This window comes from Pelodiscus sinensis, chromosome 15, assembly GCF_052426305.1.
Source record: "Pelodiscus sinensis isolate ZL-2025 chromosome 15, ASM5242630v1, whole genome shotgun sequence".
Taxonomy (NCBI): Eukaryota; Metazoa; Chordata; order Testudines; family Trionychidae; genus Pelodiscus; species Pelodiscus sinensis.
The window spans coordinates 6,038,922-6,065,315 of record NC_143066.1 but is presented as its reverse complement, the minus strand read 5'-3'; the positions used below and the strand labels follow the sequence as shown (position 1 = coordinate 6,065,315).

General features: G+C 62.6%; 2 protein-coding genes across 2 annotated transcripts in view; one reads left to right on the top strand and one right to left on the bottom strand.

Moving 5' to 3' along the window:
- Positions 1-7,018: 7,018 nt before the first annotated feature.
- On the top strand, positions 7,019-12,297 carry PERCC1 (proline and glutamate rich with coiled coil 1). The gene is made up of 2 exons (XM_075899148.2): positions 7,019-7,161; positions 10,941-12,297. Exon 2 carries the CDS (start codon positions 10,977-10,979, stop codon positions 11,799-11,801), a length of 825 nt encoding a protein of 274 aa, XP_075755263.2. The 5' UTR covers positions 7,019-7,161; positions 10,941-10,976; the 3' UTR covers positions 11,802-12,297.
- Positions 12,298-22,628: 10,331 nt separating this feature from the next.
- The window catches only part of CLCN7 (Cl-/H+ antiporter 7), a 42,836-nt gene continuing 39,070 nt past the window's right edge, over positions 22,629-26,394 (bottom strand). The window contains exons 23-25 of the mRNA XM_075899147.2: positions 25,570-25,746; positions 25,179-25,259; positions 22,629-25,093 (exon numbers count right to left, since the gene is read on the bottom strand). Coding sequence (XP_075755262.2) covers positions 25,007-25,093; positions 25,179-25,259; positions 25,570-25,746 — 345 coding nt within the window. The 3' untranslated portion in view covers positions 22,629-25,006. The remainder of the gene's footprint in view (positions 25,094-25,178; positions 25,260-25,569; positions 25,747-26,394) is intronic.

The following is a 26,394-nucleotide window of genomic DNA, read 5'->3' as shown; positions in this document are numbered from 1 at the left end:
GAAAATCAAGCAAAGACTCTGGGGGGGGGGTTAGCTGAGGAACCTCCCCCCCAGTAAGTGGGTGGCAGAACAAGGTCCAGGCCCATGGGGAGGGAAACCCTGGAGCCGGCTTGGGAGGGCTTTGAAGCCTTCTGGAAGTGCATGACGCCCAAAGCAAAGATGGCGGCTATGAAAGCAGCATGGGCATTATGGGAAGCCGCCACTCACCCCTCCAGCCTGGCGGAAGGCAGCTGGAGGACTACACCTTTGATTTGGCGATGGTTAAGGACACAGGCGACTGGTAAAGAGGGTACCTGACCTGGGGGGGAAGTACCTGGGGGCCATTGGCCACATGAGCCCCCCCACCCCACCCCAGGGAAGGGCCACGACAACCCCCCTCAGCCCCAGGCTCTGCTCCTGCCCCACCTCTTCTCTGTCCATGCTCCACCCTCTTCCCACCCCACCCTGCCTCTTCCCCCAAGCAAGGCAGCCTGGGGGACTAGCAAGGCTGGGGGTAGGGGCTAGCAGAAGCCCCTGTGCCCCCCATGCACCGCCCCAGGTTAAGGGCAATGTGGTTCGGGAGAAGGCAGCCGAGCGCACCAGGGCAGCTTCAGCACTGCAGACGGCCACAGCTCTGCCGGTGACAACAGGCGCGGGCGAGCAGCTGAAACGGAAAGTAGAGCCTGCCTGGGGGGGACACGTTGCAGGTGGAGCTGGGGCTGCTCCGGCAGCTGCCGGAGCCTGTCACAAGGAAACAAGGGTCGGGCCAGACAGGCGGGGACCAGACAGGCGGTAGGTAGCGGGTTGGGGGCCCGGAGGGAGAGCTGTGGGAACTAGGGCCCAGAGGTGTGGCAGCCACCCCGGGCTTCCAGCTGCCGACTCTGCTGCCAGCCCCACGTGCCGAGGTCCAGGTTCTGCAGAGTGTGTCGGGGCTTTGCTCCTGGCTTCGTCTGGGGCAGACGCTGGACAGGGCAAGGGGGCTGGATCCCGCACCGGCAGGGCAGAGCAGCGGCAAGGGGAGGTGAGAGCGGGGGACCGGGGAACACACGCCTGACGGGCCCCGGGCCCGGCACAAAGGGACTGCGGGACGGGAAATTCAAAGCACAACTCAGTCCTGGGCTCCGGTTCCCACGAGGGGAGTAACAAAACCGGAGCCTGACCCAGAGCAACAAAGGGAAACAAGGCAAAAGATTTGAGAGGTTTCTGGTTTTACCCCAGATCAGGTACAGGACATCTGCTCTTTCTTGGGACCCCTAGAAAGGGACTTGGGTGGGGAAGGTGTTGGCACAAACTAGGTGGAGACCAGCAGGACACAAGCGACCCGGGCACCGGGATAAAGAGGCTGCTGTCGTGACTGTGTGTGTGTCACCTGTTTGTCTGTAGCGAACCCTGGTCCCCGGCTGTCCGCATTCATGTCATCAACGCACAGCAAGATAACCTCTGGGTGATGGTACGATATTGGACCGATCCATTCGTAGTCAGCCATGCCAGCAGGTTTCCCAGCACAAACATCAGGAAACTGCCCCAGTGCACCGGGGCAGGTGGATTTCCGGGCCATAGGGGAACTGAGACCCTCTGAACCGATTCAGGAAACCCACGGCCATGACTGTACTAAAAAGCCACCGAAAGTTCAATCATACATTCAGAGTCTGATTCGTGGTCTTAGATCCCTGCCCAAGCAGGTGACTACACATTACAAAACAGCTGGGCAAAATTCCATTTTAAGCTCATTGCGACTGAGTCCGATAGGCGCAAATCAAGAGGACTCCCATTAAACGGGCCCCATGGGTAGAACTGGATCGTCGGGAGCAAGTCACGACATCACCAATAGGTTCTCGGAAGCCCTTGGAGCTGGACTTGACGGGGTTAAACGTGTGCCTCCGCCGTCATGCCTCAGTGCGCCCCGTACGTACCAACTCTCCATACGGGGAGGGCAGCATGGCAAAAATGAGGGTATATTGACAAATCCATAAGGAAAAAACCCAAAAGGGTGTTGTCAGGGGTGTGAACGCCCGTCCCCCTCAGAGGCAGGGTGTTAGGCCTCGGAGGCCTGTCAAAGGGTGTTTCGCCTGGTGTGTTCATCAGTCCCTATGGCTCAGGGCCAATAAACACATCCTGTCCCAATGAGGCTGTCTTGCCTAGTGGCCACAGTTAGTAAAAACACCCCCTTCTTGAGAGGTGGTGAGGCCCAGCAGCCAGAGTCAGTAACCTCCCTCAGGGGCAGTGAGGCCTAGTGGCCAGAGTCAATAATAACACTGCTCCCTGCCCTCAGGGCCTAGCAGTCAGAGTCAATAGCAACAGTTATAGTGCCCCCTTTGGGGGTTAATAGGGACGGGGTTGGGGGACCCAGGTCCACCCTCTCCACCAGCTCCCAGCCCAGGGCCCTGTCAGCAGTGGGGTGGCCACTGGCTCAGCAGGGAATCCGCCCACAACACGCCGAGCTCTTGGAGATCTCTCTCCCAGGCTACTTCCTACTGGACCCACCCAAGCCACCTGCCCGGCCCTTTCCTCCAGCCTGGGGCTCCTCCGGCTGTTCCTTAGACTGGTCTCGACGGGTCGGTCCACTCGCTGCTCTGCCTCCGGAGCTCTGGCATCACCTCCCTCCCCAGCAGCCGTCAGCCCAGCCAGAACTGTTCCACCGGCCTTTATAGCCAGCCCCCAGCTGGAGCATGCCCAGTAGGGCCGTGTGGGCGGGGCTTTTTGCACCAGGTAACCTTGGTTAACCCTAGCAGGTCCAGTGTGGGGTTGGTGCGCCCCATCACAGGTGTATGGGGGACTGTTTTGGGTGGAACTGGCTTAGGAGTGGGACACTGGATACTACTAACAGAGAGGATTGGCAAACAAACCTTACGTTACATTCTAGGGAAAGCCCGTCAGCGACTGCTTATCAACATTAGGAATGAGACAACAATTATTTCCCAGAATACTGCCCGACTGGCAATCGCAAGGGGACAGGGATTTGTTATATTGTTAGCAGGGACTGTGGGATCAATACAAGAAAATGTGTCCGTAGCATTAACCTGTGCACAGGCCCAGGAAATAACTCAGTAACTGGTCATTCAAATAATCTGGGAAGGTACATGGAACTGCCATTGGGGGGGATTTGAACCCAAGACCTCTGGAGTAAGGAGGTTAAATATCAATTAATTTGCTAGTCAAGTAGTCGATGGAATTTCCATCGACTACTCGACTAGTCGATACGCACTTCCGCATTCCTCCTTTGAAATGCCCGCATGGAGCCTGGGGTCAGCAGGGGACCGGAGCTGGGGTCAGCTGGGGACTCCCCAGCTGATCCCAGGCTCCGAGCAGCATTTCCACAGAACCCGGACTCCTCAGCTGATCCCAAGCTCCGAGCGGCATTTCCACAGAACCCGGACTCCTCAGCTGATCCCAAGCTCCGAGCGGCATTTCCGCAGAACCCGGACTCCTCAGCTGATCCCAAGCTCCGAGCGGCATTTCCACAGAACCCGGACTCCTCAGCTGATCCCAGGCTCCGAGCGGCATTTCCGCAGAACCCGGACTCCTCAGCTGATCCCAGGCTCCGAGCGGCATTTCCACAGAACCCAGACTCCTCAGCTGATCCCAGGCTCCGAGCGGCATTTCCACAGAACCCAGACTCCTCAGCTGATCCCAGGCTCCGAGCGGCATTTCCGCAGAACCCGGACTCCTCAGCTGATCCCAAGCTCCGAGCGGCATTTCCGCAGAACCCGGACTCCTCAGCTGATCCCAGGCTCCGAGCGGCATTTCCGCAGAACCCGGACTCCTCAGCTGATCCCAGGCTCCGAGCGGCATTTCCGCAGAACCCGGACTCCTCAGCTGACTCCAGGTTGCACAGAAATGCCGCATGGAGCCTGGCGTCAGCTAGGGAGTCCCCAGCTGACCCCGGGCTTCATGTGCTGCTGCCGCTTTGAAGTACCCCTTCTTCCCCCCGCCCCTTTGCTGCCTCTATCTGATAGCGGCTGCGGGGAGGGGGAAGCGACTAGTCGACTAGTCCTTAACATCCGTACTGTGGAGCTTAGCGTAGGAGCTTGAGCTATAAAGCCAAGGCTCTTAGCTTAGGCTGTAGAGATCCCTCATTCTTATCTCTCGCTGTAAATGGTCTGAGTGCCACTACATGGGACAGGGAACCACACTAGGGGTGTGGGTTACACGTGCAAGGAAATGTGTCCTTGGAAATAACCGAAGCTGTTGTGGGAAAATGCTCTAGCGGAGCAGAGACAGGTCACGGTGCGGTGGAGATGGGTAAACGTTACCTTACCTAAAGATCAAACGGTTCGCTCTACACGCGTATGTAGGAACTGAACGCCCCAGCCAAACTACTGACATCGCTCCAGGGGTGCCGTGGGAATCCAGTTAACACAAAATCTGGTTATGTATTCCCCTGGGCACATACAGAAAACCAACAGCGGCACCCCATTGGCATGTTTCAGTGTGTGGCCCATGGACCAAGTGTTTGAGGATCACACTGAACAAGAAAGAGATGAATGTGTCTGTGTTGACAAAAGAAGCCAAAGATGCATGGTTGGTGCACTCACTGAACAAGTCAGCTGCCATACCGGCAGGAAGGGGACATGTTTGCACCCAGTGCTAGTAGTAGACGAGAAGGAATTATACTTCACGTATCTTATTTAACGGATAGCAGGTTTTGCAATATTACAAAGATGAAGAGTTATGATTGTGAATACTGTGTACCTGTACGGATTGTAAACTACGAACCCACAATCGTATCACAACGTAACACCTGTAGCCTTAGGAGCGGCTAGGGCCATAAGAAAACTGTGAATGTGTCCAGTGTGATATTTGCATTGTCAGGCCGTTGTACGGCCCGGAGACCCAACACACATTGGAGAGCAGTGTGCCCCTGCAGAAATCACGTCCGTCCTGAGAGCTCTGGCAGACACAGGACATCCCTCGCTGGTCGCCTTCTGCAAGTGGAACGCTAAACGGCTTCCCCATGCGCACGCTGGACCCTGGGCTCCCTGGGGCCCCTTTGCTCCAGACGCGATGGATCTGGGCGGAGGGGCCATGCGCCCAGCCCACCGGAGGGAGCCACGGGGAAGTGGTCACATCACAGGCACAAAGTCAGGATGCCCCTGGAAGGTGGGACATTTTAACGCAGACACCCTAACGCGAGGGGGAGACCGACCCATTGCTGAGTCTGGGGTCTGCCATGCTGCCTCTCAGAGGAGGCCATAGGGGGCTGTGCCCGTCGGTCAGGTCCTGACCATCCCTAGGCTGGGCTGGTGGCAAGGGGGCATGCTGCTGGAAGAGGCCAGTTCCCCAGGAATTCAGCACCCCCTGGAGCTGTGCTGTGTTCTGCCAGCAGAGGGTGGGGCTGTCCCCGGCCGTGGGTTTGCAGGCCAAAAAGGGGCCCGGGAGCAATAAGGCGGCTGTGTTCTCCAGCAGGGTGCTTGATAACTCAGACGGAGGCTGTGATCTGTGCTTGCCAAGTGCCACTCCCCCCCAGAAATCCATTTCACCTGGGCTGAGCTGTCCCAGTGAATCACTCACTAAGCCATTAGCCCCAGTGCATTTGGGGGTGAACCGAGTCTTTGGCAGGGAAACTGATGAAAAGCAGCTGAGAATCCACCCTTGTGAGTCACTGGAGCATTTCGGAGCCGGCGTCTCGGGCCGTGGGAACGCGATGGCAAAGGAGGAGCGTCATTCGCCGTGCGGGAGCCAAGGGCCGACTCTGGGCCTAGCGCCCGGCACATCCTGCCTCCCCGTCCCGTGAGTCAGCTGATTACACCAGGAGCATCTAGTCCATCAGAGGGCGGCAGGATGCCCCCTGCCAAGCTGGCGCAAGCCCCCGGCCACCGAGCTGCCCTCGCGCAGGGAGAGGAGCACGGAGACCCGTGTCCATAGTGCGGGTGTGATCACAGGTCCCCGGAGCGAGGGATCGATCAGACCGGCTGCCAACAAAGAAGGGTGGCAAAAGGGAGGTGGGCTGACCCCGGGAATAAGAAGGGAATTCCTGGGCTGTGTTCTGGTCCCACTGGCAAACCAGGCGTGAGGGCTCAGCGTCAGTGGGGCGGAACGGGGGTGTCAGAAATTGGGCCAAATGGGAAAATGATCCTGAGGGGACGGGCGGCTCCCTCTGACCAGAGGCTTGTGGGGAAAGCAGGGCGGAGGAAAGGACAAACTTTACCCACCTGGGGCACTGGGCAGCCCCCCACTGCTACCAGCCTGCCACCTGGGGCAGGGCCTGGGGTTCTCAGCACTGCAGCTGCATGTAAAAGCCAACGCCCGCGCCCAGGGCTGCATCTTCCCTCGCTGTTCCCCGCTCTCCGCTGCGGGTCTTGGGTGGCCTTCTAGGAGACAGGACTGGCCTTTCCCAGGGCGCCTGCCACAGCCTGTCGCGGCCGAACACCAACAGGGAGGCTGCCAGCCAAGGGCTTCTCTCGCCCAACAGCCCTCTCGGGTGGCAGAAACGAAACCCTTGGTCACAGCTTTGCCTGGCAAAGGCTTCTCCTGGTTTTCCTTCTGCACGTTTAACAACACGCTCCCCTGGCATTTGCCCCAGGGCACTCTCCGTACGCCTAAGCCTGACGCTTAACACTGGTCCTGCTAGCCAGGGACGGGGTCGGCTTGACACCCGCAGCCCCCTTATTCCGTGGAACAACCACACCCGGCCCCAGGCGGCGGGGCTGTCTTTGGTCCTGCGGCTGGCTCGAGAGGCTGTTTCCAAAGGGGAGGCCCAGCCCCGGCCCGCTGGGGCCGGTGTTTGCACAGGGCTTGTTTGATGAGCATTATGTTCTTCAGAAGATGCCTACTCCAGGAGTCAAAATAGCATGAAATTTAATTTTCCGCCTGTTTGACAAGGCTTGATTTCGCCTCCAATCCGCAGCGCAGATAAGAGCCCTCCGCACGAGTGTGCGGGGCAGTTTGGCAGCTGGGGCCGCCGATTTAATAGGTGAATCCACAGGAACAACACTTCACAATCCCCCGGGAAGGCGACCATTAAGGTGAGCCCTATCTCCCGGCCCACTGGCTCCCTCGCGGCAGTGTTCTCTGGTTGCCGGGCACTAAAGCAAACCAAAGCTCTGTTTACCGAGTCTACTATTACAATACAGCCACCAAATATTTGCCAGCCGCCAGGCCAGCTCCACTATAAATACTTCAGCCCCAGGTGGAGGGACGGGCAGAGGAGAGCGGAGCTGGGGATGCGGCTGCAGCAGGGAGGTGAGTGGCAGAGAGGGGCTGGTTGTGGTTGCAGGACAGCACCTGGGGGCGGCTGGGGGCTGGGTGGGCGGCACTGGGACATTTGTGCAGTTGCCTGGGCCCCACGCTGCCCTCCCCCAGCAGCTGAGACGGCGAGGCCAGGCCGGGCTCAGGGGCTGGGACTCAGGGCGCAGCCAACGGGGGCGCGGAGAAAAGGGACGTGCTGCATGGGGCCCGCGATCCAGGTGCCCCCAGCCTTCTGCTGCTCGGCACCCCACGGCGGGGGCGGCACGTCCCGGCTGACTTGGGGGGCAGCGGGGCCAGGCTGCCAGGGGCCGGCGGGCTGAGTCCTGCTCTCCCAGGCTGGCTGGACGTGCCCGCCACGCGATGCCCACGTGGCAGGGCGCTGGCACAGGACACGGCCCAGTCTGTGCCGCGCTGCAGTGCCCCCTGCGGGAGCTGAACTGCCCCCACAGCCCACCCGAGGGGCATCCCCCGTGTCTGCACATCTCCTCCCTCAGGACGTACCATTGAGTGCGGGGGGGGACCCCTGGACTGGCTCCATGGCTCCTGATCACGGGGGTCACATGGAACACTGCTCTAGCCCCCCGCTCCACCGTCTCCCCGCCCCCCGCATGGGTTTGTCCTGCCAGCGCGCCTGCCGGGCTGCGGGGTTCACATGGCGGCGGGGATGGGGGGTGCCCTGCGCTAGCATCCTTCACCATGGCGTACACATGCCTTGCCCCCTGACAGCAGGGTCACGCCTGCTTTAAACCTGGGGAAACTGAGGCACACAGCAGGGAAGTGACTCACCCAAGACCACTTGGCAAAACCAGGGGTCCTGATTCCCCGTCCCCTGCTCTAGCCACTAGGCCCTCCCCTCCCACCCATCGGCTCCTCTCCTAGGGCCAGTCATGTGGCTCTCCTATAGCTAGCGTTCCTTGTATTGTGAGCGCTGCACTCGTCACAGAGGGGCAGCTGGAGCCAGGACACCTGGGTTCTGCTCCTGGCTCTACCTAGGCACAGGGCAAGTGACTTGTCCTCAGTTTCCCCTCTTGGACATGGCGCTGCGGCTTGTCTCACAGGGCACCACTGAGGGGGAGGGGCTGTTTGCCCAGTGCTGTGGGATCCCCTTAAGCATCTTTGCCCAATGCTGAGAACGGGCTCCCGACTGGCAGGGGCAGGAAGCAGCCTGAAGGCAGGGAGCCAGCTGGGGCTGCCCCACAGGGGACGCTGCCCTCCCTCCCCACTCAGCGTGCTCAGGAGGGGAGTGCAGGGCATGCTGGGGGCTCTCTCTCAATAGCTGCTGTGGGGCTCTGCCCGCCTGCATCCTCACACCTGTGCCTTTTGCCTGGCCGCCCTGGTGCGGGGCTCCAAAGCCTTCCCTGAGCTGTGCGCCCTACCCGCCGTGGTGCACTGGCTGCAGGGACGGGCAGCCCCTGGGCTCCAGCCCCGGCGGGGAGGCCAGCTGGGGTGGCGGTAACTGGGCCAGCTCTAGAGCGGCCGGGGGGTGAAAGAAGCCAGGCACTGGTACATGCCACGGCCTGGGGGCAGAGGGCCAGGTCGCTAGGGCAGGGGGCTGGCCGTGGGGGCTGGGCCTAGAGGCCAGAACACAGGAGGCCATGGTGGTTGATGGCCTTTGGGCCTTTGCAGGAGTGTGGAACCAGCCGCCTGCCTGGGGAACCGGCTGGGCAGCAACGCCGGGGCTGGGATGCCCGGCAGGAGGTGCCCGTGCCCAGTGGCTGATCTGGGGCTCGCGGGTCCCCGCTGTCTCTCTCTGCTTTCAGGCCCTGTCTCTGGCGCGGACAGAGCCGGGGAGGGGGATACACCACAGCACGATGCCCAGGCTGTGCCCACCCCGGGAGCTAGTGCAGGGCCTGGAGACAGAGGCACGGGCAGGCCGGAGCAGCCAGCGGTACAGCCCGAGGGAGAGGAGTGCCCAGCTGGAGCGAGGTGCCCAGCACGGCCTGGCAGCCTGAGCGAGATGCAGGCAGCCCTCAGGGCCTTGGCTCCAGGGGCCCACTGGGTGGCTGTGGGGAGTTTCAGCCCCAAAGAGCTCCCAGTCGCCGGCAGAGCTGAGCCCACGAGGAAGGGCAGACCAGACCCTAAACGGCCCAGCCCGAGGGGCTAAGAGCAGCAGCAAGGGACAGGAGCAGGGGGAGGGGAGGGGTCCACACGGTGCCTATAGGAATTGAAGGGCCCTATAGAAATGACTCCACCCTCCCCCGAACATGCACTCTCCTATGGGGAGCAGGGGCGCCATGGCCGGCTGGGTTCTTCAGGAGGCTCAGAGAGTGGCCCTTCCCCACGTGGCTTTCTGGGGCCTTCGGGGGCTGTAGCCCTGGGCCTTTCTGCCCCCCCGAGCCCATCAGCCATGCCGGCCCCCCCGCCTCGCGCAGGCAGAGCAGGTTCAGCTCCAAGCCCCTGGCCTGACCCCCTGGGGCTACTCCGCTCTGGAGAGTGGCTCCGGCTCAGCTGCGCCGCCCTCCCAGCATGCCCTGGGGCTGGTCCAGTGCATGCAGCGCCAGCACAAGCCGGGACCTTAATGGGGCAAGAGCCCAAATGCCCCGCCCCCCAGCACCTCGTGGGAGGACCACTATGGCGGCAGACACAGAGGGGAGCTGCTGCTGTTACCCGGGGCAACCACCAGGGGATGTTGGGAGTTACTCCGCTCTGACCCAGTGGGACCATGCTCCAACCTGGGGGCGGACCCCTGGCCTGGGCCTCGGGGGGAGACAAGACTCTGCCTCCTGCCCGAGCCTGCTGCAGAGAGCGCCCGGCTGCGCCCCAGGCTCTCTCCCGGCCCCCGGCCGGCTGTGGCCTTGCGCCGCGGGCCTGGCAGCTGTGAGGGGGGCTGGTTGTTTGCTGAAGCAGCATCAATCCCATCTCCAGTTGTGCAGTAAAGCTGCTCTCCTGGATCTGACCCGCGCCGCCTGTGGCAACAGCCCTGGTAGTGCCCGCTCTGCAGCCCCTGCTGCGGGTGTCAGCCACGGAATCGGTGTCACCGCGACGCCACACAAACACAGCCGCCTCTCAGCTGTAGAGAACAGCCTGAATGCAACCACCGCGCCAGGCCGGCTGTGCACAAAGGCAGCAGGGGGTGAGCCTGGAGGCAGCAACCGCAGGGCCACCCCGTCAGCCTCACACCCTGGCACAGCCAAGAGCCGAGTCTGGTCTCTGCTTTCACCAGCGCAGGGGCCCCGGCCCAGCTGGGCTAAGCCAACAGCCCCAGGTCCCTGTGTGCTCCCTCTGGGTCGCACTCGGTGCACGCTGGGCAGGATGCCAAGCAGCTGCTTGCACCAGTCCCAACCTAACGGACTCGGACTGGCAGACAGAGCCCCAGGCGCAGGGAGAACAGCACAGGGCCTGCGGCTCCACGGCCTGCTCGGCAGGGAGGTATGGACATCGCCGTGAGCCCTGGGTGAAAACCCAGCGGGGGAAGGCAAGCCCTGGCCCCGCCCCTTCTGCCCTAGCCACGCCCCCTGGAACCAAGCCCCGCCCACCCCAGCCCAGACCTTCCTGGTGACATGGAGGGCCAGGGCTGCCATGCCACGGCCGTGGGCTGGCCTCCTGTGGCAGCTGGGGAAGCCGGGCTGCCGCACGCAGCCCCAGGCTTTCCTGGCGGTGGCCCCAGCCTACATTACCGGCCGCCCATGGACATGGCACCGGGGAGGCGCACCTGCCAGGCTGGGGTGGGGAGATAACCCACAAAGGGGAGTGAAAGGGTCGCTTGCCTGGGCCTGCGCCCTCCACCGTGCCCCAGCCGCACGGCCCTCACCCTGCGTTTCCCTTGTCCCCAGAGTGAGCGCCCGGCCCGGCGGTGCCCGCGAGATAGCATGGCCGCAGGAGTGATCAGGAACCTGGCGGAGTTCCGGCTGCCCACCTCCTTCCAGCATTCGTTGCTCCACCTGCCCAGCCCCCCGGACATGGACTTCCAGGAGCTGTCAGAGGAGGAGGAGGAGGAGGTGGAAGAGGGAGAGGAGGAGGAGGAGGTGGAAGAGGTCAGCCCCCCCGAGCCCGGTCCTGGCCCAGAGAGGCAGCACGTCGCAGCCGGTGGCGGCCCGAGTGATGCTGAAATGACCCTGCAGCTGCTGAAGTTCTCGGAGCTGATCAGCAGCGACATCCAGAGATACTTCGGGAGGAAGGCCCCGGACGAGGACCCCGACTCCTGCAACATCTACGAGGACGGGCTCTCTCCCTGCCGGTCGGGGCGGGAGCTGTACTACGCCGACCTGCTGCGCCTGGCCCAGAGCGGCGACCCGGACACCGAGGATGCCCCGGGTCTGTTGGCAGCCCCCGGGCAGCTGGAGCAGCGGGTCTGGCGGTCCATCTGCAACAAGGACGGGGCGCAGAAGCTGGGGCCCTTGGCAGAGCTCTTCGAATACGGCCTGCGGCGCTTCCTCAAGCGGCGAGCGGCCGAGGGCTGGAAGCTGCGGCTGGAGAGGAAGTACGCCCACATCACGCCCATGCACAAGAGGAAGCTGCCGCAGTCCTTCTGGAAGGAGCCGTCGCCCACCCCCCCCTGCATCCTCAACACCAACCCGCCTGACTTCAGCGACCTCCTGGCCAACTGGACGGCAGAGCCCGGGCAGGAGCCGCCCGGCACCGGCAGGGAGCTGGCCAGGCCGGCCGTGGACACCGAGCAGTTCAGCATGCTGTGAGGGACCGGCCAGCCTGCCAGGCTGGGCTGGGCAGACTCTATGGCCGCCCGGTGCCAAGGGGCTGGAGATACTTGTGTGAGTGGCAGGCCCCAGCCGCGGCCTCCTGGCTGGCAGCACCGTGGCCCCCTGCCGCTCTGGCTCCAGAGAGAAGCAAGCCCCATCACGCCCACCAAAGCGACACCTGGCGCATGCCCCTGGGCCTTACCCTGCTCTTGCCCCTGTAACGGGCCTGGACGCCCCAGCCGCAGCGCCAGCCTGTAAACCCATCCGCGTCTGGGTGCCACAGGCACTGGCAGGCCGCAGCTGCCGCCGCCATGTGCCACCCTGGTTAATGATAAAACTCTCTCCCTTTTTATTAGCCAGGGCTCTGATGCCAGGGGTGGGGGTAAGGAGGTCCGTCGCCTGGGGCTTTCCCAGCGGTTCTCGGGTTGTGATGGCACGGGCCAGGGTGAATAAATGCTTTCTTTCAGCACACCAGCGTGGCGGCAGTGCCCTCCTGTCAGCCGCACGAGGGACCGGACCCACGGGGCTCAGGCACAGCCTGGCCCCAAGGGCAGCTCACAGAGTGGGCATCACTGACTTCAGGCTTGGATCCAGCCCCTTGCACACCATGGGCTGGAGGCGGGGTCCCTGCCCATCTGACACTGTATTCCAGATGTGCAGAGTGCACCCTGCACCAGCTGTTGGGTGTGTGTGTGTGTGCGCGCATGTTGGACACACTGTATTCAAGCTGTGCAGAAGGCTCAGTGACTGGCGGGCGGGGGAGGGGGAATGTCCCTGCCCTTCAGATATACACTGTATTCCAGCTGTGCAGAGCGATCACTGCACCGGCAGTCGGGGGAGATCCCTGCCCCATTGGACACACTGTATTCCAGCTGTGCAGAACACTCACTGCGCCGGCAGTGTGTGGGGGGGGTGTCCCTGCCCATTGGACACACTGTATTCCAGCTGTGCATAGCGCTCACTGCACCGGCAGTGGAGGGGGGGTGTCCCTGCCCATTGGACACGCTGTATTCCAGCTGTGCAGAGCACTCTCTGCACCGGAAATGGGGGGGGGGGATCCCTGCCCCATTAGACACACTGTATTCCAGCCTTGCAGAGCCTCACTGCACCGGCAGTCGGGATGATCCCTGCCCATCAGACACGTTGTATTCCAGCTGTGCAGAGCACGCACTGCGCCGGCAGTCGGGGTGATCCCTGCCCATCAGACACGCTGTATTCCAGCTGTGCAGAGCACGCACTGCGCCGGCAGTTGGGTGTTACCAGATTTGCCCAATACTCTGGGGTATGCTCATTTATTAGGGTTACTCTTCTGGGACTGGGGGGAGGTTAACAATTCCATCAGCGTGTTGCTTGTACTCACTTGGGCTCTCATATGGAGCTAAATTCTCCCTGCTGCCAATTCCCCCTCCCACTGGAGCTCTCCTGCAGGAACTAGGTTCCTCAGGACGGGGTTCTTCACACCCTAACAACACACACAGACACTCACCCCCACTACCAGAGCACGCCTGAGAGGACTGGGGAATCAGCACTCACAAGCTGACCCCTCGTATGTCCCTGGATTCAGCAGCCTGGGTTAACAGCAGTGCCACACTGCATCCTCATGTGCCTTTGGACTCCGTGGGCTGGATTAAACAGCACTTTAAGCTGCCATCCTCATATGCCCCCAGGTTCAGAACTTCCCTATCCCCACTTTCACCCCACAGTCATTCACTGGTAAACCACACAATGAGCAAACCCCACAGGATTTTGGGCACTACAGGGATCTGTAGCTTGGGTACAAGAAGTGTTACAGAGCGAATGGGGAAGCCAAAACAACACCTCTTGCCTATGTCTAGACTGCAACCCTTTTTCGTAAAAGGGATGCAAATTAGACGTATCGCAATTGCTAATGAAGCAGGGATTTAAATCTCCCCCGCTTCATTAGCATAAAAATGGCTGCCGCTTTTTTTCGGCACGGAACTTTGCCGGAGAAAAGCGCCAGTCTAGACGTGGATCTTTCAGAAAATAAAGCCTTTTCCGAAAGATCCCTTATCCCTCTTAAAATAAGGCTTTATTTTCTGAAAGATCCACGTCTAGACTGGTGCTTTTTTCCGGCAAAGCTCCATGCCGAAAAAAAGCGGCAGCCATTTTTATGCTAATGAAGCGGGGGAGGTTTAAATCCCCGCTTCATTAGCAATTGCGATATGTCTAATTTGCATCTCTTTTACAAAAAAGGGATGCAGTCTAGATGTAGCCCTTGAGAAAGAAAGAAAGAAAGAAAGAAAGAAAGAAAGAAAGAAAGAAAGAAAGAAAGAAAGAAAGAAAGAAGCAACCAGTTTAACAATGAAAGTGATTTATTTTTGAGTAGTGAAAACAGTTAACAATATTAAATCTAAACTGAAACTGATTACAACTGATTACAAATGTTATAACAGTTTACATAGGGCAGGGTCAAGAGGCTATGCTTAGAGAGGTAGTTGGGGGTGGGGGGAGAGAGAAAGAGAGAGATCTCTCACCACTCCGTGGAGCTTGCACTGATCGGGGTTCCCAGACTGTGATGGAAGCCGGGGGGCCAGAGGACAGGAGAGGAGCAGAGTAGAGCCCCCAGCACGATCAGACAAGAGATGAAGAAGTCTCAGTGGAACTAATGGGCTGTGTCTAGACTGGCAAGTTTTTCCACAAAAGCAGCTGCTTTTGCGGAAAATCTTGCCAGCTGTCTACACTGGCCGCTTGAATTTCTGCAAGAACACTGACGATCTCATGTAAGAAATCAGTGCTTCTTGCGGAAATACTATGCTGCTCCCGTTCGGGCAAAAAGCTTTTGCGCAAAAGGGCCAGTGTAGACAGCTCAGATTTGTTTTGCACAAAAAAGCCCCGATCGCGAAAATGGCAATCGGGGCTTTTTTGCGGAAAAGCGCGTCTAGATTGGCACGGACGCTTTTCCGCAAAAAGTGCTTTTGTGGAAAAGCGTCTGTGCCAATCTAGATGTTCTTTCCCGCAAATGCTTTTAACAGAAAACTTTTCCATTAAAAGCATTTGCGGAAAATCATGCCAGTCTAGACGTAGCCATGCAGTTTAAATCCAGGTGTCAGAACAGTTTTTCTTGGGCAAGGTTAGGAGTTTTTCTAGGGCTAGGACAATAGTTCAAAGAGAAAGAGGCGGGACAATAGAGACTGATCACCCCTGGTGATGGGGGATGTTCCTTGAACGAGCTCACAGTGCAACTGGGTTTGGATGTTAGTAGGATCGTTGCTAGAATTAGTCTGACCATGACTAACTGGGGTGTGAGCAGGCCTGGGTTCATTAGCATTTGGAGCACAGATTTCCCATCAGGCCATGCTTCTCTGCTTTCGGTATCCCATAGTTCAGTGCGGTTCCTGCCTTGGAAGAGCTGGTCTCCATTCTGTATGCTAATGAGATGTCCCTCTGTTCTATCTTCAGTGCAGATGAGGCTGGGGTGTTTAGTTTAGGTGTGTCTTCCCTGGCCTTTTCGTCTGGTTCTAGCAGAGGCCTGGGGGAAGGGGAGGGTGGGAGGATGGTTTTCCATGAATGTCACTCGCTGGCTCCCCAAGACAGGGCTGGTAGGTAACACGGGGGAACCCCTACCCCATGGACACACTGTATTCCAGCTGTGCAGAGCGCTCACTGCGCCGGCAGCTAGGGGGAGCTACAGGCGCTCTCAGCTCCTGGCCCTTCCTATCCTTGGGTACGTCTACACTACAGCGCTAGTTCGAACTAACTTAGTTCGAATTAGTTAATTCGAACTAAGCTAGTTCGAACTAACGCATCTAGAACTAAAAACTAGTTCGAACTAGCGTTTTGCTAGTTCGAACTAGTAAGTCCACATTGAGTGGACTCTGAACAGGGCTTAAGAATGGCCGGAAGCAGTGCCGGCAGGGCATAAAAGGAGGACTTAGAGCATGGAGATGCTGTCTCAGGCTAGCCGAGGGCTGTGCTTAAAGGGTCCCGACCCCCACCCCGGACACACAGTTCTAAGGGGTGCCCCGCTTGCAAAGAAGTTCTGGCTTGGAGTGCCCTGAGTGCCCACACTGGGCACATCACACCACTCGGCCATCAGCCCGGCTGCACTTGCCGCAGGCTGCCATCTGGGGAGAGGGAGTAATTGGGGGGCTGCAGGAGAGCTTCCAGCCCCAGAAGCCCGCAGAGCCAGCCCAGTCCTCCCCATCGGGGGCTCGTACCCCATTCCTCCCTCACCTCCTTCCACTTACCCTTCCCTAGCCCCCCTTCTTATTGATGTACAAAATAAAGATAACGTTTCTTCCAACATTGACTCTGTCTTTATTGAACAAAACTGGGGGAGACTGGGAAAAGGAGGTGGGAGAGGGGAAGAGAAAGGCTGGGAGAGGGGAGGGCAACTAACATGATCAGGGGTTGGGAACCGGTCCCAGATGAAGAGAGGCTACAGAGACAGGGACTTTTCAGCTTAGAAAAGCGGAGACGGAGGGGGGACAGGATAGAGGTCTCTAAAAGCAGGGGTTGGGTGGAGAGGGTGCAGTCAGAAAAGTTCTTCATGAGTTCCCATAAAGAAGGACTAGAGGACACCAAAGGAAAGGAATGGGTATCAGGCTTCAAACTAGTAAGAGAAAGTTGTTGTTCTTCACAAAGCAAATAGTTAACCTGTGGAACTCCTTGCTGCAGGAGGCTGTGAAGGCTACAACTAGAACAGAGTTTAAAGGGAAGTGAGATCAAGTCATGGAGGTTGGGTCCATGGAGTCCTATTAGCCAGAGGGTAGGAGTGGTGTCCCTGCCCAAAGTTTGTGGAAGGCTGGAGAGGGATGGCACGAGACAAATGGCTTGGTCACTGTCTTCGGTCCATCCCCTCCAGGGTCCCTCGTGTTGGCCGCTGTCGGCAGACAGGCTACTGGGCTAGATGGACCTTTGGACTGACCCAGGACGGCCATTGTAAGCTCACGGCTCAGAGTCGGGGGTCTCAGTGGACCCCCTTGATTTTCATGCACACCTGCTCCTGGGTGGCCAGGCTGGCAGCTCTCCTGCCCTAGACGGTCACTTTCCTGTGCCTAGTGCGGAGATCGTGGACGAGGTCCACGATGTCCGCACTAGCCCAGGAAGGTGCCCGCCTCTTGCGGTCCAGGGCAAGCTCCCGGGAGCCGCCAGCCTGGTCCCGGCAAGAGGGGGTGGGCTGGGGGGCATCGGGTGGGTGGCTCTGTGCCGTGCCAGGTGCAGGGTCTGCTAGCTGGGTGCTGGCAGGCTTGCACCTGGCACGGGCACCGTAGCCAGACCGTGCCCCTTTAAGGGGTCCGGGGCCGGGAGGGGGGCATAGAGTTTCCCTGGTGTTGGCCAGAGTGGCCACCAGGGAAACCTGGGGAGGGCTAGCCTCCCACTAGTTCGAACTAAAGGGCTACACAGCCCTTAGTTCGAACTAGCTAGTTCGAACTAGGCGTTAGTCCTCGTAAAATGAGGTTTACCTAGTTCGAACTAAGCGCTCCGCTAGTTCGATTCAAATTCGAACTAGCGGAGCGCTAGTGTAGCACCTATTAAAGTTAGTTCGAACTAACGTCTGTTAGTTCGAACTAACTTTGTAGTGTAGACATACCCCTTGGTATTAGCTGGGAGAAGCAGGCCCGAGGGTCTCAGCATGGACACCCAAACCACCTGGCAGGGAAGCAGAGGGTCGAGGATGCAGAGGCTCCAGTGTGGTTTGGGGGAATGGATTCTAGGGAGCAGGGCCTGGGCCAGTCTCCCGGAGCCCACAGGCATACCCCTATGGGCTCTCGGAGGTGTAGCAGGAAAGGGGGCGTGGCTGGAGAACGTAGGTGTGGCCTAGACTCCCAGGGCTGAGTCTCAGCTGTGTTTTTAGCCCCTCCCCTTCGGCCGGCGTAAGTGAGGGCAGCATCTAGGCTGGTCTAACGTGGGGCAGGGAGCGCAGAGCTGAGCCTCCCCGCTGGGCGCCGCGAGCCATTCTCAGACAGGAGACAAACCATCTTTCCATAGGAACCAGCCCAGCAAACACCCCCCGACAAGGACCCCCCAGGAGCAGCCTCCCCCAGTACAGACCAATGGAGACATCCTCTCAAATGCAGTGCTGGCCCCAGGAGGTCCCTGCCACCTTCCCCGCGGTGGGCACGCCCATGCCAGCCCTCTCCTGCGGGTCCCAATGCAAATACCCTATAACACGTAGCAAAGGCCTGTTCCTCTCCAGCCTGGCTGCTTCCTCCCGCTGGCTCGTCTGCCCCCTGCCAAGCACAGACACCCAGCCCAGGCCCTGCCCGCCGACTCTTACCCTCCTTTCCTCGCTGCTCAACAGAGGGTGAGACCTGACTGCCTCCCAGCAGCCTTTGCGGCTCCCAGCCTCCTGGGTTTATCTTAGCCCCACCCACCTCCGCTCACGTGAACTTCCTCCTAAGCAGGGGCTTTTACTCCCCCTTCATTCCCCAGCTCGCAGCCAAATTGGACCAACCTCTGACCATGCCAGGGTGGGGAGGGGGCACAGGGCACCCGCTGGGGAACCAACTCGCTGCTCCCAGGGTCTGGCCCATCCACAGGAACCCAGGGGCCAGGCCTCCCACCCGCCCACTCCAGGGGAGGGGAGCAAGAGGCCGCCGGAGCCAAGGGGTGGGAGGAGGGTCCAGCACCGGGAGGCAGCCCAAGCCAGGGTCACCCAGGAAGTTGGTGGTGGGTCAGGCACGAGTCCTCCTGGCTCCTACTCTGAGCATCGTCCCTCGAGCGGGCGGCCGGTGGGGGCCAGCCTGGGAGCGGCTGGGCATTCCCTGCCCTCTCCCCACCACAGCGCGGCTGCCAGGTCTCGGTGTCCAATGCCAGCCCCTGGCCGCTTTGCCCACTGCCGTGCGCAGCCCCGTGGGCCGCCCGTGTCTGAGAGGCCTTCCATGGGGGGGGCATCACCACCCGCCCCGCCCCACCCCGCCATTGCTGCTTGCCCCTTCCCCCACGCTCGTGGCTGTTCCACTGCACCCCTCAATCTCCTGCCAGCCAGGCAGGGACGTGTCACCCGTCACCCCCCAGGAAACATCCTCCTGCCCCCCCCATGCACACTGACTGGCGGGGGCGGGACAGGCAGCCCCTCCCCAGCGCCCTTTCCCGCCGCCTGGGGCCATGCTGGCATTGTCCAGCTGCTGCGCCCGGCTCCGTTACCAGGCGCTGGAGTCAGGCATTCCCCTCGCCCGGGGGAGCAGGGCTCCCTGCGTGGCCTGGCTGACGGGAGGGAACCAGGTCATGCAGCCCGCGTGGAGCCGGCCCCACTCCGCAGGGATGGCCTAAGCATTCCCTGGGAGCCCCCCAGGCGAGGAGGGGCGCTGGCCTCCACCCAGCTTGGCTGCGGATGGGGAGACCTGACCCACAGGCAGGGGTGGCGGGGAGGGGACGGGTACACGCCTCGAAGGGTGAGTGAGGTGGGGGAGGGGGCTGAGAGGAGCGAGCAGGGGGCAGGGCCTTAGGGGGAATGGGCGGAGCCAGGTCCTTGTGGGAGGGGCCTCCAAGAGGCGACAGCACAGGGGAGGGGGCCATGCTTTGGGCACCAGCGGCTCCCCACGCTTAGGGGGCCTCCGCCGCTCCTGGCCCTTCCTATCCTTGGTATTAGCACGATTAAACCCAGCGACCCCGTCACCCACGCGGTGCCTGTCGCCACGGGGATGAGGGAAGCAAGACCCTCCCTGCCCCTGCTCCCTTTGGTTGCCACAGGGCCGGTGACAGGCGACCCCCCGTGGGGTGAAGGGGCGCTGGCCCCCAAAGGGCAGTGGGGGGGGGCATCTGATCTGTTTGCTCCTGGCAGCCGTGCCAGGCCCCTGGGCAAGGGGGGTGGGCTGTGCTCTGTGCCCCCTGGAAGGGGCGTGGCCTCAGGCAGAAGGGGCAGGGCTGGGGCTAAGCAGCCCTTAACGTCCTTTGTGCCGCTCAGTGCACGATTTAAAGGGCCTGGGGCATCCACCCCTTTGCACCGCCGGGCACTGGGGCAATTGCTCCGTTTGCCCCGTGCGGGGGGGCCTGCCTCCTGAGCACTGCCTGGCCCGGCCACACAAGCAAAGCCCATCTGGGAAAAGATCAGCAGAGCCCGGGCGCTCCCCTTCCTCTGCAGCCTTACGGGCTTACCCCAGTGCAAACGGCTGCTCAGTAACCTGGCGTTTTGAAGCCGATTCGCAGAGTTCAGCAAGGCAGCCAGAGGCTGGGGGCTGTTGTGGGGGGAGCTTCTATGGGATGGGAGGGTGCTGGGGCGGGTGGGCCATGCCCTGCACCCAGCCGGGCGGCTGGAGAGGTTCTGAGCCAGCCGGACCGCCCCCGGGGTCCTCCCCACGTCCCTGTGCCAGGCTCCCACTGCCCTCCGCAAGCCAGGCCCTGCCCCGGAGACCCCCGTGTCCCGCGGCACTCAGGCAGGCTGAACGGAGGCACAAAGAGGCCAGTGGGGAGCACAGGCAGGGGGATCAAGTAGGGCTGTGATGGGAGCGGGGGAGCAGTGTGGATGGGACCCCGAGTCGGGCAGACCTGGGAGGGGGCTGGGTGGAGCTGAGGTGGCCGGAAGGCACAGGGGAGCAGGCTCTCACTCAGGCGGGGCGCTGGGGTGCGTCCCCACACCCGACCTGAGCCTCTCTCTTTGGGAAGGGCCAGCCAAGCAGCTCCCCAGCACATGACCTGGGCACCACCCGCCCCCACCCCACGCAACAGGTCCCAGGTGTTTATCTCTGGCTCTGCCTGGCCCCTTCCGCTGCTAAGGAACAGCCAAGGGCCGCGGCATCGCTCCACTGCCAAGCATCAGGGCCAGGCCAGGGGCTCACAGAGCAGAGGGAGCGGGGGGGGGGGGGTGGATGGGCTCCTGCAAGGACTGCCTGGGCCACCCACAAAGGGACAGCCCGGCTCCCCCTTCGCTGTGGGGACAAGCCTGCTTCGGCCCCAGCACCAGCTGCCAGGCTCCTACCCGCAGCTGTACGTAAACCTCCAGGCCGGGCTGCCGGTGATCAGCGTGCGAGCGCTAGTGAGCAGTGTGCACAGCCAGGGGCAAAGTCAGGGGGATCAGGGCAGGGGGCCACGTGACTCGCAGGAAGGGGACAGTGTAGCGAGCAGGGATGTGACATGAGTAGAAAACCCTCCCCCAGCCTCTGCCAGGGATCACAGGGGGGCAACTCCCCCACCGGCTGCAGGTCCCAGCTTCCCAGGCCGTGGCTGCTGCGAGGGGTGTGTTTGCACCCAGCCAGCGCCCGGCCCATGCAGATGGGGGCTGATGGCAGGGCCAGCATGTTACCACCCCCTCCAGGTGCCAGCTGGGCTAGGAACCCCCCCCCCCGGGGGGCGCAATTAGGATTTGGGCTGGAGAGCACGGGCTGGAGTCACAAACACCCTCCCAGCTGGACAGGAAGAGCATGCTCAGGCTGTAACCAGTACCAGCCCCAGCAACCCCCCCGGGGGAGCAATGAATGAATGGCTAACGAGGCCACGTCTGGGGCTAGCAGAGCAGCCTAAGGCATCACCCGGGTCTCTGCAGTCACCGTTCTCTGCCTCTTGCTTTACGTTGCCTCTCAGCCCCAGCTAAACCCTCGGACGAGGGTCGGGCGGACGGACCCCTCCACAGCTCTCCTTTCCCAGTTTTGCTCGGTGGGCCAGTACCTGGCTCTCTCTGGCCTGCAGCCAAGCGTTCGTTTTCCATCTTCGTGCTCCAGTCCCAGACTGGAAAGCCCAGCCGTTGCCTTCTCCCAGGCAGGACACAGCAGCTCCCCAGCGGGCGCTAAGGGCGCAGGGCTGTTGTTTGGATGGGACCCTTGCAGGAGGGGGCTAGTGAGTCAGTGACCCTCAGCACAGGCCACGGCCCCAAGCGACGGTGCGGCCGCCGAGATCTGGGCAGCAGGACGCTGCGGCTGCTGTCTTGGGCTTGCTTGGAGGGATGGGGGGGGGAGGAAGTCCTGGCTCCTGCTACGGCAGAGTGGGCCCCAGCTGCTCCAGCCCCGAGCGGGGCAGGGCTGGGTACAACGGGACTCTGCCAGCTCCGGAGAAGACGGCGAGCGCGGGCTGAAGTGCCTGGCAAACCCCGACAGGAGCTGGTTCACCCAGGGCAGGGAGCCGAGGGCTGGCACTTTTCAGAGCCCCGGGGGGCAGCGGGCCCTGGGCGGGGGTAGGAGCCAAGACTAGAACAGTGCAGCCTGGTGGGGGCTGGGCCTGGGCAGCGTGCCAGAGATCAGCCCTGGCTTCCCCACCCCCACCAGCGCGGGCACCGCCCACTCCCGCCCCTGCACCCCAAGGGCAGGGCAGCCCTGAGATCTGCCCATGTGTAGGATTCCCGAGCTGGCTGGTGGGGGTGGGGCAGGTAGTGGGTCCTTCCCGGCCAGCAGGGGGCACCACTGAGCTTGGCACAAAGCAAGGGCCCGGGGGGGGGGGGGGCACAAAGCAAGGCCCTGGGGGTGGGGGGCAGCCCCGGCCTCGCCTCACTGGTGTCCTTGGAAGGAATCAAGGGCCGGGGGCTCTGTCCCATGCCCAATGCCCCAGAGCATGCTGGGTAGTACCCTGCGCCCATTGACCAGGCCTGGAGGCGGATGGGACCGGGGGCAGCATGATGCTCAGGGCCGGGGTGCCGTGCTGGGCCTTCTCCCTGCCCAGAGACGGAAGCCACACTGGCTGCTTAGCCCGGGACAAACAGGCCAGGCCAGGCGGCCACTACCAAATCGCTCCCCCACACACCCTTTCCCCGCAGCCCCCCAGGGCTGGGAGCCAACCCCCAAAGCTGCCTCTGCCCTCCCGCTCCAGCTCAGCGCCCTGCCCCACCTCGCCTGCCGGCCGGGACAAGCCCTGGACACACCGGCCCATGTGGCCCGGGCCCTGTCCCTTTGCCCCCCTGCACCAGATGGCAAGAGACAGTCGCCAACACGGGGCTAAAAGTACAAACAGCCTTTTATTTCAGCACAAAAATAGCTCCCGGGGGCACGTGGCCATAGAAAATCTGCAGGCTTCTAAAATAGACACTCGGCTTTGCAACGGCTCCTCGGACCTAGGCAGCGAGCGGGGGGGGGGGCGGGGGGAGAAGAGAGGAAATGGCCCCTTACTCCAATGCGCATCGTGGGGACTCCCAGCGTTCAGCATCCAGGGCCCCGTGCACCCCCCTTCGGAGCACGCGCCTGCCCGGCCCGAGGCGACAGAACTGTGCGAGGGCAGCAGCTACCAGGCGAGCGGGTCCAGCCCGGGGTGCTCAGAGCAGCTCTGAGGGACGCTGGAAGCCATTCAGCCTGGGGGGGGGGGTGCTCTCAGGGATGGAAGAGCCCAGCCTGCGTCCCAGCACTTGCTAGACGCCCTGCGGGTGCCCGGCCCTCAGGGGCGACCTGCGGGCGGCTCGTGTCAAATGGCTGCACCGCAGAGTAAATAGGACACAGGGCAGGCCTGGGGCTGGCTGGTCAGACTCCAGCTGAGATGGTGCCCAAGGGAGCCCACGTTACCGAGGACAGCAGCCTTCTGCCAGGGGAGCCCAGCTTCCCCGTGGCTGCCAGAGGCCGGGCGCTAGCGGGTGGAGCCTGGGCCTCAGGGCCCGTGGAAGGGGAGGCAGGGCCAAGGCCTGTGCAGCCCAGGCGCCCCCAGGCTGCTCCAGGAACCAGCGGGCTGGAGCAATCAGTGACCAGCAGCAGGCAGCCCCAGGGCTCCCGGCTCTCAGAGCAGCACACAGAGCTGGCAGGCCGCAGCTGTCATGTCCTCCGGCCTCCAGGAACAGGCGCCAGTGCGAAGAGCAGCCAGGAGCCGAGGCCCGATTTGCACAGCTGCGCACGAGGCCCGGTGCGAGCCCATTCCCCAGCCCTGGCTCCGCACGCCTGGCCCGTCCTCTCCCCACCCACAGGTCAGGAGCTGGGCGAGGCAGCCCCAGGCGCGCCAAACCAGCTCTTCCTGCCCAAGCCCCCCCTCCGCCCGCCACTGGACACGGCTGCTCAGGCGCAGCAGACGGAAAAGCAGATCCGGCAGCGGCGCGTTGGTTCCAGTGATTTATTTCTGATGGGCTCTGTGCATCCTCCCCCAGGAGCAGGGGCTGCGCTCCGCGCCCCTACCAGGAGAGCGGGGAGCAAGGGGCAGGAGCCAGGGCCAGAGGCTGCTGGACCAGGGGGAACGGGATCATTTGCAAAGGCTCCATTTCTGCATCCCACATGGCGTGCCATGAGGCAGCTCCCTCTTCCTTTCAGCCCCCTGCCCCAGAGCCCGCCATGTAGGCAGCCGGGTAGGCCGCGCCGCCCAGACAGGGAGCAGCCCTGCTCTGCTGAGACGACTGCTCTCCAGAAACAGGCCAAGGGCCCAGCGGCTGCACTTCCCAGTCCTGTGGGCGCACGGGGCTGGCTGCCTGCCCACAACCTGGCTGGACCAGGGCACGGCCGGGGGAAAGAAGCCCCGTAGCGATGCGGCTGGAGGCCACGGCTGTCGTTCTACAAGGCCTTCGATAACCAGCGCACTCAACCTCCCTTCCCCAGCGTGGGATCCTGGCCAACCCGGGGCCCTCCCAGGCCATGCAGGGTGACCCCCCCCCCCGGGAGATGCTCAAGCAGACAGAGGACACGAGGGGGGCTGCATCATGGCAGACATACGGCCAGGCAGGGCCGGGGGGCCCAGATGGGTCGCTGCCCACGCAGGGCCTGCTGCAGCACGTGGCAGAGGCCGGCTCAGTGCTGGCGAGGGGCAAGGCGCCTGGGAGCCCCTTGGCCCAGTCGTCGGGCTGCATCGCGGGAGACGTGCCGAGCCGCCAGGCCGGGCTGCGAAAGCGGGAAGGCAGCTCCCTTCGCCACGGGGTCAGAGCCGCGTGAGTGGGGAGCAGCGTGAAGACACTGGTCCCCCGGCCGGCCCAGGAGCCTCCACTCGGCCGGGTGCCCGTGAGGAGATATGGGACCAGGCTCCCACCACTGGAGAACAGTTTGGGGCAGAGGTGGGTGCAGACGGGGCCCGAGCCACGCGGTTCTGGTCCCGGAAGGCTGGTGCACGTTCCCAGGAGGCGGCTCAAGCTGGCAACGCGCCGGCCGGGGTCACCCCGCTTCGTGGGGCTGGGCTCGGCGTCCCCACTCCGGCGCTCAGCCTCCAAGCTGCTCCGACGCCCCAGTGCAGAGGGGAACAGGGTCCTGCCTGGCACCGCAGGACAGAGGCTGCGGCGAGGCCCAGCCACGCTGGGCAGAGGCAGCCAGGAAACGGGAACAGCTACGGACAAGAGGCGAAGGCAGGGGCCGGGCTCCCTACCCAGCGCTGGGGGTGACGTCTCCAGGGGAACGGGGCTCCGCGGCCGCCCAGCAGTGTCAGGTCTGCGCCAGGGACAGCTCCTCCAGCCCCTCCTTTCCTAGCCGGTATCGCGCCAGGTCCTTCCTCGTCACCAGCCCGACCACCTGCAGGGGAGGCAGAGGGACCGATGAGCACCCCGCAGCTCACCTGGGCCGGCCTCCACCGCCCCCGAGGCCACCTGCCACTCACCTCGTTGTGATTGTCCACCACCACCAGGTGCCGCAGGCCCAGCGCCCGGAACAGCTTGAAGACCCTCGGCAGAGACGCCTCCTGCAAGCCAGAGCCAGGCCGGAGGTCAGAGCAAGCCGCCTGTCCCGGGGCCAAGCGGGAGCCCAGCCCAGTGTGCCAGCCCCCGGGAGGGCCTAGGGGGCCGAGCAGACCCTGTGTAAGGGGCTCTCTCCCACTGGACTGCTCCCCACATGCCCCAGGGGAAAGACGCTTGCTTCCCATCTGAAGGGTCCCAACACGCCCCCAAGCGGCGGGAGGAGCCCCAAGCCCGCGAGAGCGAGCCAGGCTGTGCCCCCCACCCCGGCTGGGTCCCGAGGTGAGTCTGCAGCGGCCTGCCCCCAGCCAGCCGCACCTCGGGCACCGTGTAGGGCGAGGGGTTCATGAACTCAGTCAGGTCCATCATGCACTCGCGCTCGTCCTGGGAGACGTGGATGGACTGGATGGGCGGGAAGCGGGGGTAGGCGTCCCGGAAATCCTTCAGCTTCAGCCGTCGCAGAACCAGGCTCAGGTTGGCTCTTTCCACAAAGACCTAGGAGAGGGGGGAGCCTTGGTACCGGAGCTGGGGCTCCGAGCCGGCCAGGAGCTGCCCTGCCCCGACGGGTCGCGCTCTGCTCCCTCAGGCCCAGCCCCGCTAGCGGCAGCCAGCACCATGAAGACCTGTCTGCTCTCACTCGACGGGGGAGAACCCAGCACCCCCAGAGCCGCACACAGGCAGCCCTGCCTCACCGCGTCCCGCTGCCGGTGCGGCAGACGGGCCGACGGCCCCTGTGCGGGGGCAGAGGGACTCGGCCCTGGGCTGACAGCCATGAACAGAGCCCCGAGCGCCAGCTCCCCGGCGCCTGGCCTGGGATAGCCCCCGCAGTGCGGAATGGCCGACGGTGGGTCCAGCATGTGGCACCCATGAGCCCAGCTCGCCCTCGGGCAGAAAACTGGGGGCCCTTCCCACTGGTCTGAACAGCGGCCTCCTGGCAGAGCGCTGGCACCCGCCGCGCGACAGCCTGGCCTGCTCCACAGAGGCGCCAGGAGCTGCCCAGGGACGCGTAGGCCCGGCTCTACAACAGGGAAGGGGTCTTGGTTCACTGGGCCAGGCTGAGGCAGGAGAGGGGCTGGCCGGACACACCCGCAGGGCCCTGCTAGACACAGGCCCAGCGAGCGCCCCTGGCCGGCGAAAGTCCCA